Source organism: Macaca mulatta, chromosome 11 (genome assembly GCF_049350105.2).
Source record: "Macaca mulatta isolate MMU2019108-1 chromosome 11, T2T-MMU8v2.0, whole genome shotgun sequence".
NCBI classification, from domain to species: domain Eukaryota; kingdom Metazoa; phylum Chordata; class Mammalia; order Primates; family Cercopithecidae; genus Macaca; species Macaca mulatta.
Window position 1 is genome coordinate 55,088,985 of NC_133416.1, and position 20,809 is coordinate 55,109,793.

At 53.7% G+C, this 20,809-nt stretch overlaps 1 protein-coding gene across 4 annotated transcripts in view; it reads right to left on the bottom strand.

Annotated features, from left to right (window-relative positions):
• COL2A1 (collagen type II alpha 1 chain) overlaps positions 1-20,407 on the bottom strand; it is a 32,054-nt gene extending 11,647 nt beyond the window's left edge. Inside the window, exons 1-28 of one of the 4 annotated variants that reach the window (XM_077953978.1) lie at positions 17,223-17,274; positions 16,276-16,385; positions 15,716-15,810; positions 15,212-15,421; positions 13,466-13,498; positions 13,329-13,361; positions 13,168-13,221; positions 12,903-13,004; positions 11,858-11,935; positions 11,184-11,228; positions 11,019-11,072; positions 10,565-10,618; positions 9,736-9,789; positions 9,307-9,360; positions 9,122-9,175; positions 8,771-8,815; positions 8,187-8,240; positions 5,087-5,131; positions 4,549-4,602; positions 2,935-3,033; positions 2,595-2,639; positions 2,404-2,502; positions 2,161-2,214; positions 1,648-1,755; positions 1,223-1,276; positions 1,039-1,137; positions 834-887; positions 299-397 (exon numbers count right to left, since the gene is read on the bottom strand). In XM_077953978.1, coding sequence (XP_077810104.1) covers positions 299-397; positions 834-887; positions 1,039-1,137; positions 1,223-1,276; positions 1,648-1,755; positions 2,161-2,214; positions 2,404-2,502; positions 2,595-2,639; positions 2,935-3,033; positions 4,549-4,602; positions 5,087-5,131; positions 8,187-8,240; positions 8,771-8,815; positions 9,122-9,175; positions 9,307-9,360; positions 9,736-9,789; positions 10,565-10,618; positions 11,019-11,072; positions 11,184-11,228; positions 11,858-11,920 — 1,287 coding nt within the window. In that variant the 5' untranslated portion in view covers positions 11,921-11,935; positions 12,903-13,004; positions 13,168-13,221; ... (4 more) ...; positions 16,276-16,385; positions 17,223-17,274. Of the gene's footprint in view, positions 1-298; positions 398-833; positions 888-1,038; positions 1,138-1,222; positions 1,277-1,647; positions 1,756-2,160; positions 2,215-2,403; positions 2,503-2,594; positions 2,640-2,934; positions 3,034-4,548; positions 4,603-5,086; positions 5,132-8,186; positions 8,241-8,770; positions 8,816-9,121; positions 9,176-9,306; positions 9,361-9,735; positions 9,790-10,564; positions 10,619-11,018; positions 11,073-11,183; positions 11,229-11,857; positions 11,936-12,902; positions 13,005-13,167; positions 13,222-13,328; positions 13,362-13,441; positions 13,499-13,711; positions 13,729-15,211; positions 15,422-15,715; positions 15,811-16,275; positions 16,386-17,222; positions 17,275-19,528 lie in introns of those variants that run through there. The other 3 variants (XM_001100739.5, XM_077953977.1, XM_077953979.1) reach the window with 3 other exon arrangements.
• Positions 20,408-20,809: the final 402 nt, after the last annotated feature.

Here is a 20,809-nt window from a genome sequence, read left to right on the forward strand (position 1 = left end):
TGATGGACAGCCGAGATAAAGCAAATTACCAGCCCTTCTCTTCTGTTCAGGGGCCATAATGGCAGCCAGCCTGCTGGGCACTGCCACATGGAACAATGTATGGCTGCAATGCCCCGACGCTCTCTGGGGCTGTGGATTTTCCCCAGATCACATGCAGACCCCCACTGCCACCCATGGCACAGGAGCCCCACTCATCACTGTCCCTGGCTAAACTCTACTCAGGACCCAGCCCTTTCCCCAAGAGGGCAGGGAGGTAGGTAGCACATGGAAGGAAATGGAAGAGCAAATTATTACTTACATTGGCACCTTTGGGGCCAGGGAAACCCATGACACCAGGCTGCCCGCGAGCCCCCTGAGGACCTGGAGGTCCAGGACGACCATCTTCACCAGGGGCTCCCTGAAAGAGAGAACACCATTCTCATAACAGACACTCTGACTACATCCATCCATCTAACATCCACTAAGGGCCTACATGATAGACCTAGAACTAGGCACCAGTCACACATGCTCAGTATCTAGGATTGACCACACCACACTCATGGGCCCATCTATAGCAAGACACCGCTGAGCTTAGAAAGCTGCCCAAGAAAGTGCACACACAATGTCATCATTCCTCCAAGGATAAGCCCCAAATGCATAATGGAGTGGCATTTTCAGAGCTCACGGCTACTGCACGGGCTACATCTGGCCCCAGTGCCTACCATCTACCCCCACCGCAATTCTCAAAATTCACAGTACTCTAGGCCTCCCCAACCCAAACTCCATCTCTCTTTTCTCTTGCCTCCCCAGGGAGATCTCCCCACCCTCCAGCAGCCCTCAGAGGATAGACTTACAGAAGGGCCAACTTTGCCTTGAGGACCAGCATCACCAGGGCGGCCAGTGAGACCCTTTGTTCAGGAAAGAGAAGAGGGTGGGGTCAGGAGCCGGCCCCAGGACCTCCCAATCCTGGCAGTGCAGGGCTGGAGGGAGCCAGCCAGGAAGGGCCTGAGGGTCTGCCCACAGTCTGAAGCCAAGGGCAACAGCGGCTCTGCTACCTACCCGGGCTCCAGGAAGTCCAGGTTCTCCAGGACGGCCAGGGTCACCATTGGCTCCCTTGGGACCAGCAAGACCACTGGGCCCTCGCTCTCCAGGAGCTCCCTAAACAAGGGTACACAGGGAGTCAGTAGGATACCATGTGACCAGCGATGCAGAGAGGGACCCCAGCCCCTCTTCCCCCACTCACCTTGGGACCTGCCAGACCATCTTGACCTGGGAAACCGCGGTTGCCAGGAGCACCCTAAGGAGCCACAGGGAGGAGAGGCAGTGAATGAGAACGGCCCCTAACCCAGCCAGGCTCCAGCGGGTCCATCCCACTAACCCACCAATCCCAATTTCTGGGGAGCAGTAACTGTGGTCTGCAGGATTCTCAGAGGTTAACTTCTGGAGCCTGTCCCCGCTTCCTGGGAAGGAGTTCAGACTGTTTCATGTCAGCCTGGCGGTGGGGGGCACAACTCAGGGTCAGACTCCCTCTCCCCGTGGTGTGGATGGAGAAAGAGGAGGATGACATGCGGAAAAGTCATGGGCTCCGACCAGAACACGGACCACAAGGACTCCACTTCCCTCTCGAGATCACAGCCCCCGTGAGATAGAGCCTCCTCATTCACTTACTCTTTCTCCAGGGGGACCAATGGGCCCAACACCACCAGGCTCTCCACGGGCACCTCTCTTGCCTTCTTCACCAGCGGGTCCAGGGGCTCCCTGGGGGCCAGCGGGGCCCTGAGGACCACCAAAAAACAGAAACAGAGTGAGCCTTCACCTGGGCCTGGAGCAAGCCTCGACTCAGAGTATGGAGGAAGTAGCCTTGGCAACTGTTTCAGGGCAGAGGGGGCTTGAGGATGAGAGGCCATAAAGGACCAGCCATGGCAGAGCAGAGGGAAATGAGAGGGCGTAAAGATCCAACTGTTCACACTGGCCAAGCCAAGGATGGGAGCTGAAGCTGTATCTGGGCCTTCTCAGCCCTGTTAAGTCTCCTCCAGGCATAATCTGAAAGGACCCAGACTGGGGGATAGAGCCCCGGAGGGGGTAGGCGGCGGGCTGGTGGGGCAGTGGGGAGGAGGTGAGGAGGCCTGTGACCCATAGAACAGCAGTAGAAAAGACAAGAGCTTGGGGGCAGATACTCACAGGTTCTCCCTTGGGGCCTTGTTCACCTTTGAAGCCAGCAATACCAGGTTCACCCTTGAAAAGAGAGGCAGGTCCTCACACCAGATTCTCTCCAGGGAGCCTGCCCCACCCCAGAACCCCTGTTCACGATGCCCTCGGATGGAGGCCGCTGTGAGGCCAGGGCAGGAGAGCATGGGAAAGATGGGTGATGGGGTTTGACTCCAGAGATGTCAATGGGACTTGGGGGTCACTTTGGGCTCTTACCGTCTGACCTTTCGGGCCCAGAGGACCAGTTGCACCTTGAGGGCCAGGAGGTCCCCGTGGCCCAGGGAAACCAGGAGCACCAGCAATGCCAGGAGCACCCTGTCAGCATGAGCAGAAGGGAAGGGTGTCAGGAGACGGGAGAGGCAGGACCAGGCTCGCTTGGGGGAGCAAAGTCCAGGGGCAACACTCACAGCAGATCCTTTGGCTCCAGGAATTCCATCTGTTCCAGGGTTACCCTGAGAAAGGAGACATTGTCAAATAAGCAGCAAAGAATGAACCCCAACCACCTCCAGCCCTCCAGGGTCCAGATCCAGGGACCTGGCATAGGTGCTGTCCATTTCAGGGACATTCCCACCATGTGTTTCACGGGGAAGATGGGATAGAAGGGGATACATCTAGAGATGGGGACAGGCATTGGGCCAGAATGAAGGTTTGGTGATTGGAGCCCACGGCCGTCAGAGCAAAGTACAGAGTCAAGATTCTGAGGCCACAGACCCCAGACCCCCCAGGCCAAAGAGAAGCTGCACTTACAGAGGCACCAGCAGGCCCAGGGGACCCAGGAGTACCAGGTTCACCACGAGGACCTTGAGCACCTTCAGGACCACGGGCACCAGTGGGGCCGGCTTCACCCTGGGAAGAGACAGGAAGGATGAAATGAAGAAGAGAGGGGACACAGACCTCTAGTGGGCGGGCAACAGCTCAGGGCCAGCTGCGAGCACAGCCCTGGATTATGCACATGCACCCAAGCCCGCACCTGAACATGCGCATTCACACACAGGTCACGCTGCCATTTCTGTCCCTGCCTGACTGAGCTAATGACTTGATGACTTCCCACACCTGCCTCCTCTACTGCTCACCTCCTCTCTACACAGTAAGCCTCCACACGCCACGGCACAGCTACGTACTACAGCAACGGACAACCCACGGTTCCATCGACACCATCAGAAAAGCGTGGGCTGGGGACCCTGCCATCTTGGCACCCTGGGATGATGGATGGACACCGCTCTCTCCTACCACCTCCTGTTTTTCTATTTTATTGAGGAACTGAGGTCCCTTCTAAGTCTCTGAACATCCGGGCTCAGAGCACCATCTCACTCCCATCTGGCTGACGGGTGAAGAGTGACACCCCGGCCCTGGCCCCAGTCTGTTCTCAGTAAGCCAGAAATCCAAGACAAAAGCACATGGGGACTCTCCCCCTCCTTGCTCTCAGTGCAACCCAATTCCCCTTAGGGGGGGCCTCTGGCAAGCCCCCTCCCCCCTAAATGGCCTGTGCTTTTACTTTCATTTTTTCCTAAAAATTACAACCCACTCGAGATGGCAGAGTCCCTGGGGAGGGCTGCCGACCTGGAGAGAGGGCAGAGCCTCCTCAGGTTTCTTCTCAGAACATTCCTGCTTCACTTCGGTAATTATTATTTTCCAAAGGTCAGCCCCCCTCACCTTCCGCTGTCCCTCTTCACAATGGGTCTCCTTTACCCGGCTCCCGGGACCTCAGACACTGTCTGGTTGCCATGGAAACCCCCAGGAGGGGAAAAGCAACCTGATGCCAGTGACACATGGAGGCTCCTTATTCATTCCCAGGGACGTTCACACTGGAATCCCTCCTGGGCTGCGGGGCCTGGCCCTGAACTGGCTGGCCTCCCACTGGCCTCTAGTAATCCTCCAGAGATCTCCATTAACATGGCTTGGAAGAGCCAGGCACCCCAAATGAAGCAGAAACCTGGAGGGCAGCAGAGGCTCCCTGCCTGTGCCTCTTCCCTGTCCAGCCCCCTCCAGTGCCCGTCAGGGCCCCGAGCTTGCTCAGCTGTTGGGTCTCCCCTAGGTTTGCCTCCCTTTGCTGCCACTCCTGGCCTTCTGCCCCTGCCAGGCCCCTGGTGTATCCCCATCTTCTTCTCTGTCCACCTCTCCCCACTCCAAAGTTGTAACTGATCTCCCACATTTTATCTTCTGTCTTACTTTCCCTCCAGGTGAGGCTACGAGTGTCTGGCTTTTTGCCCTGCCTAGATGGAGGGGGCAGTGGGTGGGGTGGTGGGGAGCTACTTCTCAGACGGGAGCAGGTGGTTGTTGAGGGAGCAATGAGCAAGGGTTACAGGGAAAGGACAGCTTCTCGGCATCCAGAAATTCCAGACTGGACAACAGGGCATGTACCTTGGCTCCAGGAGCACCAGGGAAGCCAGGACCACCAGCAGGACCGACAGGACCCTGGAGAGAGTAGGCGGATGAGAAGAGAGGTGAATGCCAGTTCTGACCTCCAAAGCGAGCCACCCCCACACCTCACACTCCTTCCCTCCTCTATACTGATTTCACTCCATATCCATTGTGGCTAAAAAGCCTTGGATGAAAATTGTCCCCATTGCCAGCGTCCCCAGAAACCTTTGCCTGGCTTCAGAAGGCAAAGCAAGTTTCTGACTACATCTGTAGTGAGAAGCAAGAATCTCCATTGACCCTTCCTCCTCTAAAAAGACTGCTGAAAGGATGGCTGAGGAAAATGAGCCCATGCTTCAAAGCTTGTTATCAACATGCTCAAGTGATATTTAAGAACTGCTTCTCTTTCTTCCTCCTTTCCAGTAGACATCTGAGTGCTGCTGTGGTTGCACCCAATAAACCCTGCAGACTTCACCGGGCTGCTTAATAGGACTTAGAGCACAGCAACAACAATGACCTGCTGAGGATAAAATGAACTTACCGGAGGCCCTGCGGGGCCTGGCTGACCATCGTTGCCTCGGGCACCCTGTGAGCAAGAAGGAAGTGACCATGAGAGGTACCCACAGGCCCTGTCCGTCCCTGCTTCTAGCCCACCCTTACAGAAAACGAAGGAGACACTGTGCCTGGGGTGTCCCAGGGCTGAGCACAAGGATGGTGAGGTGTGGGCTTCAGCTTTAGTGTCTGTGTGGGTGACCGGAGGGTAGTAGTGGGTTTCTTCTAATCTTTTTTTTTTTTGAGACAAAGCCTGGCTCTGATGCCAGGCTGGAGTACAGTGGTGCGGTCTCGGCTCACTACAACCTCCACCTCCCAAGTTCAAGCGATTCTTCTGCCTCCTGAGTAACTGGGATTACAGGCATGTGTCACCACACCTGGCTAATTTTTTTATTTTTATTTTTAGGAGAGACTGGGTTTTGCCATGTTGGCCAGGCTGGTCTGGAACTCCTGACCTCAGGTGATCCACCCGCCTTGGGCTCCCAAGGTGCTGGGATTACAGGCGTGAGCCACTGCACCTGGCCCCTAATCTTAAACAAAGCTTAAATCATTTCTTCTTTTCTTCAACTTCAGTTCAGACCCCAAACATCCCTAACTTCACGGCCAAGTGATCATTTAAAGACTGAGAACTGAGTGCAAGGAAATGAAACAGCGAGACAACCATGTGGACTCAGTGCTTCCTGCCTTGAAGTGCTTTCAAGGCTTGGTAAACCTCTCTGGTTAAGATTTGGTTAAGGCCTCCTCTTGGTTGACTCCAGGTTGCCTCTTCCTGTGGCCCATCCCCAGACAACCTGCTCTTATGGAAAACAAAGATGCTCACAAGATGTCTCCCACTGGCTCCCTGATGGGGCAGGGCACCAGCCACAGTTCAAAGACTACATCTAAGCTCAAGCCCTAAGAGGCTTTGGCTTACAAAGCAAGGCAAGGTTGCCAGCTCCTTCTCTAGGACTGGACTTGGAGGGGGAGGGTTTTTCTGCCAACTTTGTGGTGGCACCCCTCAAATGCTCTCTCAGGGTTCCTTAGGGCCCAGGGAACTCTTTACCCAAACTCTGGGGGCCACAGGCTGGGTGGAGCTGGGCCTAGGGCCTGACTGAGCAGGTCGGGGGGAACCTTTCCCTGCTGAGTCCTGTCTGCCAGTCTCTGCCTCTCCTTAGAAGCTAGAGAAGGATGCTTTAGGGGGAGCTCGTGTTTTAAATACAACTCAACTCTTCTTCCTGGCTGGGGTCCATTTCTCCTCACGGAGACTCTCCAGATTGGCGTTTAAGAGGAAAGCAAGAGAAGGCTTAGAAAAAATGTCAGCAGGAACATAAAGCTTCAGGATTGGCCACAGCCCCTCTGGGCTGGCCTGGCTGCTTCGGGAAACTGTTCCTTGGGAAGCTCTGGAGCACCCTCTCCCCAGAGGTAGGCCAGCAGGGAGGCCCAGGCTGGGCCTGAACGAAAGGGAGCTGCCACGCTGCTCTGAGAGGCCAGAACTAGGCTGGCATCTGTCACCTCTCCCTGCAGCAAGTCTGGAGAGAGGACACAGTCAGGCCCAAGGGAGGGCACATGACCACAGCAGGCAGACGCCAACCCAGCCCAGTCTCTGGGCCAGCCTTGACACCAGACCAGCACCTGGATCTCCGTGAGCCTGCCCCACGTCTGGGGCCTGCACACCCCGACACTGCTACAGCTCCCTCTGGAAGTCAAGGTTGAGAAGGCTGCTGGGAGACCACAGAGTAGGGGCCTCGCAGAGCAGACTCCAGAGAGGAGTGTGATGGGAGGGGAGAAGGAGGAGGAGCAAAGAAGGGCTCAAAGGCAACGTTGTCAATCTTCCAAGCCAAATCCTATACACGCTGCCAGCCTAACTACCATGGGGACAGGAACCAGTAAAGAGAAGCAAGAAACAGAGCGGCTGTGCCCAGGAAGGAGGGAACAAGGACAGGGGATGGAGCTTGTCTTTAGCCCATGCAGACCAGGGCCACTGCAGCTCTGAGCCTCGCTAAAAGGCCACAAGCCAGCATCCTGCTAATCTGTAGAAACGGCAGTGTTTCTTGGCAGCCCCAGTGCTCTCTAATCCCCTCACACAGAGTGACCCTGGGGCAAGGCGCTTCAGCAGCTCTGGCTGACAAAGGGGGCGGGGGTCGAGGCTGCTGCTTATTTCACTGATCTGCCATTGAGGGAAACTTCTGCCAAACAAGACACATTAGCTGGAAAGCAGCACAACGGAGTGAAGCTGATTTATTTTGGCCAGCCCTGCAAGGACCTGTGAGGAGGGGCCTCAGAGCTTGGGTGGTGGGGGTATGAAATCAGCAGAAGGCATAATCTTTCTTAAACACGGCTTTCATCGCATCACTCGCCTGACCAAGCGCCTACAAGGACTCTCTATTGCTAAGGAATCAGAGCTAAACGCCTCCGTCTGGCACCCTGCACCCTCCCTCAGCTGCCAATCCCCTCACCCTTAATTTCCCACATTAACTAGAGGCCACCAGAGTCTGAGGCTGCAAGGCACCATTTATCTTAAGCTATTTCACTTTTCTGTGTCTCGGTTTTTTCATTTGTAAAATTGGGAGAAGAATAGAACCACCTCTCAGGATGTGGAGGAAGATGAGACCAGGTAAAGCATATAGGGTATTAAACACAGGAAGTGCCTATGGAATGGTGGCCCCCGGCACTATAGCATAATATCACTCACAGCAGCAGCCAGCACAGAGCCCTGTGAGTTGATGCTCACCTGTTCCACTTTTCTAGGGCATCTGAGCAACCAGGAAGAACAGAGAGTAGCACGGTGGTGCTATAGCCAATTAAGTCTGTCTGTAAACTCCAACTGGATTGCCCAGGGAGTGGGTGGCGTCTGTTGAAGGGATTACCTGATAATCTGGATTTGTTAAGAGAATCCTGCTTTCATCCATCCACCCTCCCATTCCCATCCCTCCTCCTTCAACTGTGCAGACTTAGCCTGGGAATTTTTGATGGGCACACTCGGGGTGAATTCTTAAGGGATAACAATACTCCCTATGCTTCGCAGGGTTGTTTCAAGGGTCAAGAGAAACAAACCTGTAAACTCTAAAGTGCTTGGCAAATGGTGGTGTTTGGCTTTGTCAGTTACTCACCGCAGCACCAGCAGGGCCAGTCCGTCCTCTTTCACCAGGCAGGCCACGAGGACCCTGGAACACACACGAGGACAGCCTAAGCATGAGTTGGCTTCACGGTGCTCAGGGTGACCATTTCTACCTGTGGGCCCTTTGCAGATACCAGAGGAGAGGGAGGGTGCACACACCCAGGAAACCAAGGACCTCCTGATGGTGCTAGCTCCTTGACTAGCCAGGATGCCTCAGATCACACCCAACAGTTTTCTCCCCAGGCATAACACACAGATGTTCCTGTTGCTACCTATTGAGAACCTTTGTTACAAGCACACCTACCTTGCTCCTTGCAGTAGATGAGCTTGACAAAATGTTGAGACTCAACAGAATTTTTTAAAATGGGAGCATCTTTAGTGTGTTAACATGGCTATCTTAAGGAAATGTTGGTGAAATCTTGAACAAATCATCTATCTAATACATTTTGCTTTTTGCTCACGGTCAGATGAAATCCACAACATTGAATATGAACTTTGCACAAAGGGAGCTCTTTGCAGCCATCTGCTAGTCTGAAGAGTCTCTGATAAGCCTTCCTGGAGGGTGTCCATACTTACCATTGGGCCCGGAGATCCGTTCTCACCCGGGGAACCACTCTCACCCTGGAAAAATGATGCACAAGGTCAGTGTCTGGGACCCCATTCTTGGCCCCCAGAAAACTCCTAGGGAAGACGCCAAAAGCCCTAGTCACCTCAGCCTGCATTGACACAAACTTCAGTCCTGTGAAGGACAATGCCCTGAGCTCTCCAGGTCTGCTGTTGGCCCATCAGGATGTAGGGCTGGTGTTCCCAGCCACGGCTGTTCTGAGGAGCTAGTTCCACTGAGCTCCACAGTGTCTCCCTGGCTAGGAAGAGGGACTCCTCAATGTCTCCCTCCTCCCCATCCCATTGCACTTTCTGGCCTCTCACCTTCACACCAGGGGCACCCGCCTCTCCCTTAGCACCGTCCAGGCCTGGATAACCCTAGGGAACATGAGAAAATGTTCAATCACACTTCTGGGAAACTCAAGTTGGAAGAAATGCACGAGCCCCAAAGTGCTTTTCTCTCCCCGCAGGCATCTCTTCCTTCCAACCTCCTCACCCATGATACTTACTCTGTGACCTTTGACACCAGGAAGGCCTGGGGTTCCTGGGAAACCGCGAGCACCCTGCAATCCAAAGTGGAGGTGTTCAGAGCACAGAGTAAAATAACAGGGGGAAGCTGCCCTGGGTTGCAGAGGGCCTCCAGCTCCCTTGGGCCACCAGGGCATTGTCTCCAATCCCCACACTTGGACAGCTCTTTCAGTAAAACCCAGACCACCCCTCCCCATACCCCCCATTTTATGCAAAGTGGTATAAATAACAACTGCCCAGCCTCCCTCATGGGAGCCTGAGTGGAGATTACAAACATGGTCGTGATAAATATAGGGGCTACTGGTGTTCCATCTCAGAAGTGACCTCATTGAACTGGATGCACTGGGTTTAAGGCCATGGGGAGGGAGACGCTGGGAAAGATGCCTGAGGCTGGGAAAGGTGGCATTTACCTGAGGACCAGGCGGACCTCTTTCACCAGCTTTTCCAGGTTTTCCAGCTTCGCCCTGAAGGGAGAGAGAGATACCCCAGCTGCCTCAGAGACGCAGTAGCATAGTGGGGGCACCCCAGAGGGCTTCCCTCCTTCCAGCCGTCCATGCCTTTGCCCACTGGCTCACTCATCTCCCTCAACTCCTTCAGACTCCACATGCCTGGATGCCTTTCATGGTTCACGATTTATTCTTTTGGACACATGCATAGCCCATGGGCAAGCTCCTCTGTCCTCACCAGCCTCTGACTTCCCCTGAGAGGCTTTCTCTCTTCTCTCCTGGGCTCTGCTGACTGGACGTGCTCTCCCTAACCTTGAGAGACTTTTACTGTCTAATGCTATTCATAAAAATAGCCCAAGAGTGCCAATTCTTGTCTCTTCATTTCGTTTGCATCCTTTGTAGACATCCTGACTCAGGCTGCGCTTTTTCTAACTCATTTACAATTAAGATAATGCTGGGTTGTTGAACGCTTCTTTCTTTATTTTTTCTTCTCTACATCTTTCTGCCTTGTGTTTTTTCTCTCTCTTCTCTCATTTCTCAATTTCCCTTCCTGGGGCTAATGATGTTTTAATTATTTCTCTTCCCCTTGGATCCAAAGCAGTCCCCAGGGAACTTGCCAGCACAGTCACAGTGGCCATATAGATAGGAGATGGCATCAGGGTTTGGGACAGCCCAGTCTTGCTCCTCAAGACATCTCCACCCTGGGTGCCTCCCTGTCACTCCCCCAGCACACACCTTCTCCAGGCCCTTTCAAAGGAGGCAGCTCCTCATTTGTCTACTCATGTATACTCACATCATCACCAGGCTTTCCAGGGGGACCAGGAGGACCACGGGGACCCATGGGACCCTACAAACAAAGGAAGAGAGTTTAAGAGATGGTTAGAGCGGGAAGACACCTGAGCAATGGACAAAACTTGGACATCGTAGTTTTGGAAGCCAGTTCTTCTATGAAGAAGAAAGATGGGAAGGTCAGAACAAAGGTGCAGAGACCACAGTGGGATGCAGCAGCAGCACACGCTGGGGTGACCCGGAAAGGGGGCTGGTAGGACAGAGTCCCTGGTGGCCCTTGCCACACTGGGCTGTCCGTCAGAGTTCCTCCACAGCTAGGAAGTGACATCTGAGTTTCCTTGGGGCCACCAACTGTGGGAAAGGGCTGGGCAGAGCCTGGGAGGGACAGCAGCTGTGGTCCCAGTGGTCTATCATTACAGGCTCCCCCGGAGAGAGGACAGGGCCATGTCGGTACTCACAGAGACACCAGGTTCACCAGGTTCACCAGGATTGCCTTGAAATCCTTGAGGCCCCTAAAAAGTAAAATGAGGACACCAGGTGAACCCCTATAAACGACTAAAACATCATAGTGCTTGGGAATCATCTGTGACACCATGGAGGCGAAAAGACTTGTAGGTACTTACAGGAGCACCTGCAGGGCCTGGAGGTCCTCGAGGTCCCATGGGGCCCTGCACCAGAACAGAAAATGAGGGGTTTACTGCACATGCTTCACCAGTGGCCTCCAGTGTGCCATCTTCTCCTAGCCAACAGCCCAGACAAAGGACAAGAAGTTACTCTGTGGGCAAGGGGCCTAGAGTGGCTGCTCCCTCTCATTTCCCACTCCCCACGCAACACTCTATTTTTATTTATAGGCACCATTTGGACAGAAAAGCTGGCCTTGCTTTCTCCTGGACAGTAGCCATGTTTACTAAAGGCTGAGTTTCATTTAGCATGTGCCAAGTCAGAGCTGCGGGGCTGAGATTTCCTGCTGGAAGTCTGTGGATGCTGGAGAACAGTAGCTGCTGTCTGCATTCTTCAGTTCTCATTCCAAGAGCAATAGCAACTGGCCTTCTAACAGATCAGCCTATATGCATCTCTCCATCTTCATTCTTCTTAGTCACTCCAGCGCATCATTAAAAGTGGCATCCATTGCCATTAAAAACCAAATACTTTGGGCTAGCTGAATGGGAGGTTACATAACTATGGAGGAGAGCTGCTCTAAGCAATTATCTGTGAAGCAGAGGTTGTCAGACTCTCTGGCTCTGCTAAGGGCCACCTCCTGCCATTTTCGCTGCAAAGAACTAGTGTCTTTTCTTACCATTGGTCCCTGCATTACTCCCATCTGGGCGCCACCAGCCTTTTCATCAAATCCTCCAGCCATCTGGGCAGCAAAGTTCTGCAAAGAAACCCAACATTAGGAGGTTGAAAGGCACTAGGTCTTCCCTACTTGGCTAGGTAAGCTCTATCTGGATACAAAGAACTCTACTGAGATAAACTCTGATTGTTGGAGACTAACCTATCATTGATCAGAATTACCACTGATGCCTGGAAAGTACTTTGGGGAATGGATTATAAGGTGGCAAAATCTGGAAGGGAAAGTGTTATTTGGAGAAGTATCAGTTCCTCGCATGTCATTTTATAAAATTATTTTTATGTTCTAAAATACGGCAGATATTATTTAACATATATGGAGAAACATAACCAAACCTTCTAAGGGTGTTCTTTATTCTTTAAGACTTTAATGCCCAGCAAAAGACTAAAATCAACAGTCTTGGAATATTTCAGCAAGAGATGCAGTAGGCATCTGTGAGCCCATTTAAGTTTAAGAATTTACAATACAGCAAACGTCAAAATAGCAAACCTGCAAAAACTAGGCAATCATATAATTTGCTGATTGGTTTGATTCCAAAATTGACTTTAGCCACACACCTTCACTCAGTGGAGTTCTTTCATGAGAGTGAATAGTTGCTTGGAATGTACTTGGCAAGGACCAAGAATAAATGTCTTCCAAGGACAGTGGTCACTCTTCTTCCAGGGAAATACAAGTGCCCAGTCATCCTTTCTCCTAACCCTTACACCCACCCCCGAGCATCAACCACATGGTACAGATGCCTGGAAGCCAGGTAACTGAAGACTTTCTTTATAGAATCCCAGTTAGTGAAAAAAAAAGCCAGCCCTTAGCACCACAGTCTCATGCCTAATATGTGACTCTACTAAATTATAGGCCTGAGGGCAAAGCCCATGGACAGGCTATGTACACACTGCTGGCAGCCCTGGGAGCCAGCCAGGTAAGTGCAAGTAGCAATTTAAAAGCCACATTTCTGGAGGGACAGCCTGAAGGAACGGGAAGTAAGGATACTTACTCCACCAAGACCAGGGGGACCAGGGGGGCCAGGAGGACCAGGGGGGCCAGGATTTCCAGGGGTCCCAGGTTCTCCATCTCTGCCACGAGGTCCAGGGGCACCCTTGGCATAAAGAGAAAAAGGCATCAATGGGAAGCCGTGTTTCTCCAAGCGCCATCTGTCCCTGGGCTGCTGTGTAAGAGGTGACCAGGCTCTTAAACACATGGTAGGGCCTTGGGGGTCCTGGGAAGTCCACCAGAGTCAAGCAGCGTTGCTTTTTACTCACTTTTTCACCTTTGTCACCACGATCGCCTCTGGGTCCTTGTTCCCCTGCAGGTCCCTGAAGGTGAAGAACATGGTAAGACGACAGCAAGGCCAGGAACCTGCAGGTCAGTAACTCACGAGCAGTGAGGAAGGGACGCAGAAGGAGATTTCCCCTTTTCTTACCTGAGGCCCAGGAGGTCCTTTGGGTCCTACAATCTGTGAGAGACAACCCCACAGGATGGTTAGTTAGAGGAGAGCACAAGGAAATGACCCATTTCGAGCAGCAGCTGGGACACCAGGTGAGAATAATTTGAACTTACATCCTTGATGTCTCCAGGTTCTCCTTTCTGTCCCTGAAACATGAAACATTCACAGGATTAAGCTGAGTAAGCCCACTAAGCCCCTAGTCTAAAACCCTGCCAGCAGCCCCTGTGTTGAGGTGCCCTCTGAAACAGATACCTTCTGATGTCTAAAAAATCACAGACTGGATTGGCATAGCATTGCTTCTGAAGCAGGAAATCTAAAGGTAAAAAAATATGAAAAAAGAAAAAGAAGAAAGCCCTTACCTTTGGTCCTGGTTGCCCTGCAAGGGGGAAAAAAAAAATAATAGAGAAGAAGAAGGTAAGAATCTTGAGATGGAAAAATACCAATTCTTGTCATTCAAACATTCATTAGATCAAACAAAAGGACACAACCAAGGAAGGTGGCAGCTTCCTGTGACTCCACTGAACCCCTCTGTTGGGGTGTTAGGGCCACTGTGGCCCTGGGGTTGCTGAGGTCCCATGAGGAATGGAGGTGACCCAGACTTTGTTATTCAAAAAGCAGACAGCATGCAAAAGAAAGGAGCAAGGGCAGCACAGAAAGGCAATGAAGAACTCAAGATCTTATCAGCCACGAGAAGGAAAGCACAGATTCAGTCTCTCTTCCCCCCACAGGGTAGGAAGCCCTTCCCGAACCCCAAGCCCTCCCAGAGGAAGAGTTAGGCACTTAGAAAGGTCTTACATTAGAGCTGCGTCTCCTTGAAGCAAGCACAAATAAAAACACAAAAACAGCAAGGCATATGAGTTATGAAGAGTATTGGAGCATCAGATCCTGTGCCATCCCCAGTCAATAACCCCTCCCTTACAGTAGCAGCAAAATAGTAAAGGCAAGTAACACTTCGCTCACATGGGCCCCTCAGAAAGAATCTGGGAATTTATACATTAAGGAGCCAGTGTTGCTGAAGTGTTAAGGAAAGGCAACTTCTCACTTCCCTTGCCACAGCCTTCTCTACTTCAGCAGGAAGGGGACAGCAAGAACTACCCAAAAACTCTAGACAAGTGTCCCCACTCACTCTGCAGGGAGATAGGATAGGACATCTGTATGAATGCTGGGAAGGGGTCACCTGAACATATATCATCCACCAGCACTGGATCTAACTGGGAGTTTATAACCACCCACCACAGTGCAGACATATGGGGCTCTGTCTCCACCCATCCCCACTAGAACTCCCAAAGCCTAGCCCTTCCCTCTGCTATTATTTTGCTTCTGAATTAGTGGTCAACTCCAAGAGAGGTAATAGCAGGTAGGAAACTACCACCAATGTTCCATAACTCAATGAGGGAGCCTGCCCCTACTGTCTCCCCACTAGCTGGCAGAGCTTTCTTCACACTGAAGACCACATACATGGAAGTCTTCTAAGGAGAAGAGAAGATGTCAGTGGCAGAGGAGGAATTAATTCATGGATTGGCCGGACAGAGCATTTGATCTCCATAGTAGCTCTAGTAATTTGCAGAGATGATTTCAGAGAGGATTTTTTTTTTTTTTTTTTTTTTTTTTTTGTAGAATCACATCTGTCCTTCATGTGTCTTAGAGATGTTGGGCAAAGAAGGACCCCTCTAGCGTCTCAAGCTCCCTTACTCAGTTTCAACCTGCAAGTGAGAAGTGGCCTTTCATTTCTACCCCAGCTGCCAGGTCCCATGGATAACTAGCCCCTCTGCTTTGCAGAGATGACCAGCATCTATGGGAGCATGTTTGCGGTGCTTGCAAGTAATTTATTTATGTTGAACAGGAAATAAATAAATTACAACCACTGGCAGTGGCGAGGTCAGTTGGGCAGATGGGGCAGCACTCTCCGAAGGGGATCTCAGGGCTGAGGCAGTCTTTCACGTCTTCACAGATTATGTCGTCGCAGAGGACAGTCCCAGTGTCACAGACACAGATCCGGCAGGGCTCCGGCTTCCACACATCCTTATCATTATACCTCTGCCCATCCTGCACACAGCTGCCAGCCTCCTCTGCACCAAGGGTGGGAAGGGAGAAGCAGAGAGCCAAGGGAAGGAGGGGGTGGGGAGCCAGAGAGAAAAAGAGAGAGGTTGCAGTCAACTTGACAGAATTCAAATGCTGAAGAACGTAGGCTGGGGCCACCTGGACATATAGAACTTAAAAATTATTTTCCTAAAACATCACTGATTTTTCCATGTATTCAACAAATATTTATTATGCACCTTGCACCATGCTCTCTATTCACCAGTGAAAATCTTGACCCAGCAATGAAGGTGGGGGGTTACTATACTATTCTCTTTACCCACCTAATATGGGGGAGACCAGGTGATGGGGTGGGTGGGGGGAGTTGAAGGGTGAGCAGAAGGGAGGAGATGAGATATTCTGAATAGGAACTCTGGGACTATAAAAAGAAAGGAGACAGAAAAATGGTGAGACCTGCCCTCCCCCAGCCCAGGACCAGAGAAGTCTTCTTTCTTCTGCCTTCCTCTGGGAATTACAGGATTTGCTAAATACAACTGACAGCTAACATTCAGAGGGGATGTAGAAAATTCTACCTACAGAAATTGGAATCTATAAGCAGCCAGGCTCCAAAAATAGATATATAAGAGAGGGGGGTGAAAAGATGAGCTATTAGACTTAAGATCTTGTCTCATTCTTTGAACCATATTAGAATTAGGACCAATCTGGGGAGCGGGTAGACCCATTCAAACGATACACTCGGGGCTTGGGCAGGCTATAAACTACTTAGGCGGCAAGGGGGCTAAAGCGCCCCCAGTGCTGACCTCCACCTGTAGCCCTGCTTGGAGATGCCCTGCCTCCATCTGAAAACAGCACCCTGATTTGGGGAGCAGGGGTCCTTGAATACCTGGTTAGGGCTAAGATTGGCCAGGCCAGGCCTGGCCTCCTCCAAGAACGCAGAGGACGAATAGCAGGGACTAGTCCCCTCCACCAGCGCCCTGCCGTCTGGAATTCATGCTGCAAATGAAACCTGTGCTGACAAGAGCGCTCCTTAGCAGCCAAGGACTGTAGAGCCCGCACCACGTGCTAGGGAGCGCCCAGCGCTGTTTTTCTCATCAAAATCCCTAAGGCAATGGCAGCAGCAGGAGATGAATAATAGGAAAGAGCCACAAACCCAGAGGGTGGAGAGAGAAACGAGCCTGCCCACTGCTCTTTAAGGAGAGTGAAAATCTAAAGATAAACGTTCCTTTTTACTTTCCCACTAGAAGAAATCCGCTCAGCCTTTGGGCAAGATAATCACAGGAGGGTGAGAGATCCCAGGGAAAATACAGAAGTTGCTGGGACACACCCACCGTTAAAATAGCTGGAGCAGTAGAATGCAGGCGGTGAGGAAGGTGTGGGAGAGGAGGCGTCGGTTAATGCGCTCCAGCCCAGACTAAGGAAGAGCCCACCCACACCCATGAGGACCCAGCGAGGAGAGGGGGAAATGCTTGGAGAGGGGCCACTCCCCGTGCGGATCAGATTTCCCGGGGAAGGGCGGCCCGGGATGCGCGGGCGCAGGGGCGGGGCCAGGCTGCGCTGGGTGTAAGAGCCGCTGGGTGACTCTGTGGCTGCGGCTCTGGACACGGCTCGCTCACAGACATTGGCAGAGTGAAAAGTGGGATTAAATGACTGCCCCAGAAAGGAGCCAGCGCCGTAACCGGATCCCCTAGGTGTGGACGGAGGAGCCCAGCACCACCATAATTGCTGCTCTAAAACGGCTGCCGATAGCATCCCGGCGCGCCTGATCCGGTTCCCCTCATTACCGCAAGGCCGTATAAGTGATTCTTTGTGGCAAGCCAATTAAAAAGCTACCTCTTTCGGGGAACTGTTTTGCTTCACCGCCGCTCTGCGCAGGGCTGGAGCCGGGAGGTGGCGGCGGGCGGGCACAGGGGGGCATTGTGGGAGAGGGGGTCGGGCAGTACGAGAGAACCCACCGGACCTCGTCTCTCATGAATGGGGCTTTTCTCGAGCGCACACAGAGCCCGATTCACAGGTCTCCGCGAGGAACCCGTTTAAATAAATACGGGCAGCGTTTCAGCCCCATCTGGAAGCCATCGCTGCCAATCTCCCAACGCAAACAAGCCTCACAAAGGAGGATTGAGATCTCTCCCCTGAGCCAGGGGCACTGTCGGAGGCGAGGGCTCTGAAATGCAGATGAGGGTCAAAGACGCCGCCGCCAAGAAGTTTCTCAAACTCGTGGAAAGATGGGGAGGAGGGGTGTGGCCGAGCTCTAGGTTTCTGACATTCCTGACGTCCATGCAGACTGCGCATTTCCCCACGTCACACCTAGGGGTCCGCTGACCCCAGGCGGAGGGGTTACAAAGGTGGGATGCTCCAGGGCGCAAAATCAGCCTCTCGGATGCAGAATCACACTCCCTCTGGGAGGAGGAGGAGCGACTGGAAGGTGTGGGCCGGAGAAGCTGTGGAATCACTACCTCCCAGGAAAGATGCGGCGGTGAGAGAGCTCTACCGCTTAAGCAAGCGACCCTAATACCGGATGGAGAATTTGAGAATTATTTTAAAGTCACCCAGCTAATTCCATTGCGAACTAAGGCAGGGGTCAGTCAAGAAGACATCTTTGTGGGCGTGTGCTTGCAAATTTAGTACAAAAATATAGTCAGTCTGAGTCCAGGCCACGTATAGTCACGCTGTATTCCTCAAATGCCCGGGAGCGCCCCTCCAGCTCAGCGCCCTACCGAGTGACCCGGCCAGAGTCTCCTGCTCCCGGCTCCTCGCAGCTGCGCCGCAGGCACCAGCCCTGCCCCCGCCGCGCTAATGAACGGAAAGCCCGCCTGAGCCCGCCGCCTTCCACGCTATCCCTGGAGACAGCCTGGTGGCAGGAGAGGGCCCACAGAGCCTCGAAGGCAGAGGACTTTGATTCCCCCTGCCGAAGAGTTTCCCTCTGCGATTGATTTACAATCTTTAACATACAAAGACAGGGCTGGAATCCCAGCCGTCGGAAACGTGCCCAAACACGTGGAAAAAAAAATCCTCTCTACCTAATACACTTTCCAGGCTTCGTTTGTCCTGAATATAATCCCAGACAGTGGACCTTACCAAAGGAGGGGTAGAAAGAAAGGTGCAGTCCGAACAGCCTTTGGACCCGACTACAACAGCCATCTCTAACTCTACCGGTTGAAATAGTTGTAGCAATCGTAGCAATCGACCAGCTTGCCCCGCTTCCCTCACACACACACACACACACACACACACACACACACACACACACACCACGCAGCCTGGCTAGGTGAGTTCCAGAATTTAGAAAAGTAACTCATTGTAGTACCTCCGGGCGGCGGGGAATGGGGTAAGACCGCGGGGAAGGGGGCGCTATTTTCGGGGGCATTTGAAAAGCACGGTCTGGTTGGAATGTTATCGTCTTTCAGACGATCTCTCCTACTGGAAGTTTCTGTACCCTTTATCAGAAGACAGGCGCAGGCGGACGGAGGGAAGTCGAGATGAGCGCGAGGGCTGCACCTTGCTCCAGGGCCAGCTGGGTGGGGAGAGTACCCTAAAGAGGCGCTGAGGTCTCAGAGGGCCTCTCCGAAGCCATTCTTTGTGGCCTGGGATCTCAGCCCACCAGTGTCAGAGTGTTAGTCCCCTTTGTCTAACTCTCCTTTGAGCCCACCAGCCACCAAGCCTTGAACAGGCTGTGAAGTCAACCCTTTGGCGTTTGCTTGCTCCCTCGCTCGCGTTCTCTCTTTTCTACTTCTCCTAAGTTCGATGAGTTAAGATCTGTTTTTGCAGAACTCGAAGTGCTTCGAAGAGGCGAGCTGCATGCATGTGCGCCTAATTATCAAAGCTGGTGGAAAAGAGCGCATTTATATCTGTGCGCAAACTTCTCCCAGCCAACACTTTGCAAGTTCAGTATTCTAGCGCAACGTAAGGACCTGCAAATACTTGCAACCGCGATGGGCACTGAGGACCCTGGGACAGAGTCCTTGACTCCCAGAACTCTGCTCGGTGAACTCCTGCGTGTCCTGTGCCTAAGTCAGCGAGCTACGACCCCGGGAGCTGTTTTAGCCCGGAGCCGCGGGCTCCCGAGCTGGAGCGGGCCGGGGAGAAGGATGCTGAGGGACGCATAGAAGGCAGGCAGGCAGGGGCAGGGGACGACTTACGGACATCCTGGCCCTGACACCGAAGGACAGCGGCGACGAGCAGCGTCAGCAGCACCAGCGTCTGGGGAGCCCCGAGGCGAATCATGGCTCACCGCGGGGCCTGGCTGAGCCGGGCCCGGGCGGAGCGCAGCGAGGCGGCAGGAGCACAGCGCGGGTCCGGGTCTCTACCGCGCCCTCATGCAGGAGGCCCTTGGAGCAGGAGGAAGCGGGAGACCCGGCAGCCCAGCAGCGCTCTGCGTCTTCTCCCCGCCGCGGCGCCCGTTATATGCGCCCGGCCCCTTTCGAGGCTGGAGAACTCGCCCAAACCGCGGGCCGCCCCCTGCCCCCCGCTGGGCTGTAACCTGAGCCCCCCGCCCCCGGAGCCCGCCTGGTCCCTGCCAGTGCCCGCACCTGCCCAAGCCGGACCCCCCTCTCTGCGAGTCCCGCTTCCCGCCCCCCACCCCTAGGGCGCCGAGTGGCCTGATCGGGCGGGGCGCAGAGATGGCCCCTGCCCCCCAAACCCGGGGCTGCCGCGCTGCCCCCCTCTGACCACAGGCGGGAAGGGGGGCCTCCGGCCCCTCCCCTCGGAGTTCTGCCGGAGTTGGAGGGGAGGGGGGTGTTTGCAGAGGCGCAGGCCGAGAGCCCTAGACCGAGGACGGAAAAGACACGGGAGGGAGGAGGGAAAGCGGTAGAAAGGAGCAGCGGAGGGAGAAGGAGCAGCGGAGGAAGAAGGGGCACCGCGTCGGGCGTTTGGGAGTGGGGACAGGGAGGAGCCCATAGAGTTATTCAGAGTCCTAAATCTTGGAGACAAGCTAGCTGAGCCAGGTCTGAAGGGCTGCCCCGACCTGTCTTTTAGCCCTTTCCTGCAGTACCTGGTCCCCAGACTCCCACCTGACGTTCACAGCGCCTGCCCTCCACCCCTCCCCCATCCAGCTCTGCGATGAAAGCCTCCTCTGGAGTCCAGGCCGAAGTTGGCCTGAGCCGACAGCCAGGAAAGGAGCTGGTGTGTTACTGCACAGAAGGAGACCTGTGTGAAGGTGTGGGGGGCAGGGGCAGGCCCTGGGAAGGGGACTGAAGGAGCCACAGAGGACGGAGGGAGCGGAGACTAAACGGTGCAAGCTGCCTGCTGTCGGGGGACTGTCTAGCTCCAGGCTCAGACGTGGTGTCTGCTCTTCCTGGCTGGGGTCCGGGAGTCCCCCGGGGAGTGGGCACTGCCGGCCGGGGTAGAGCAGCTTTGGCCAGAGACGGTTGGTCACTGCTGCGGCCCTGGCCAGGGATCGGGGAGGCCGATCCAGCTGGCGA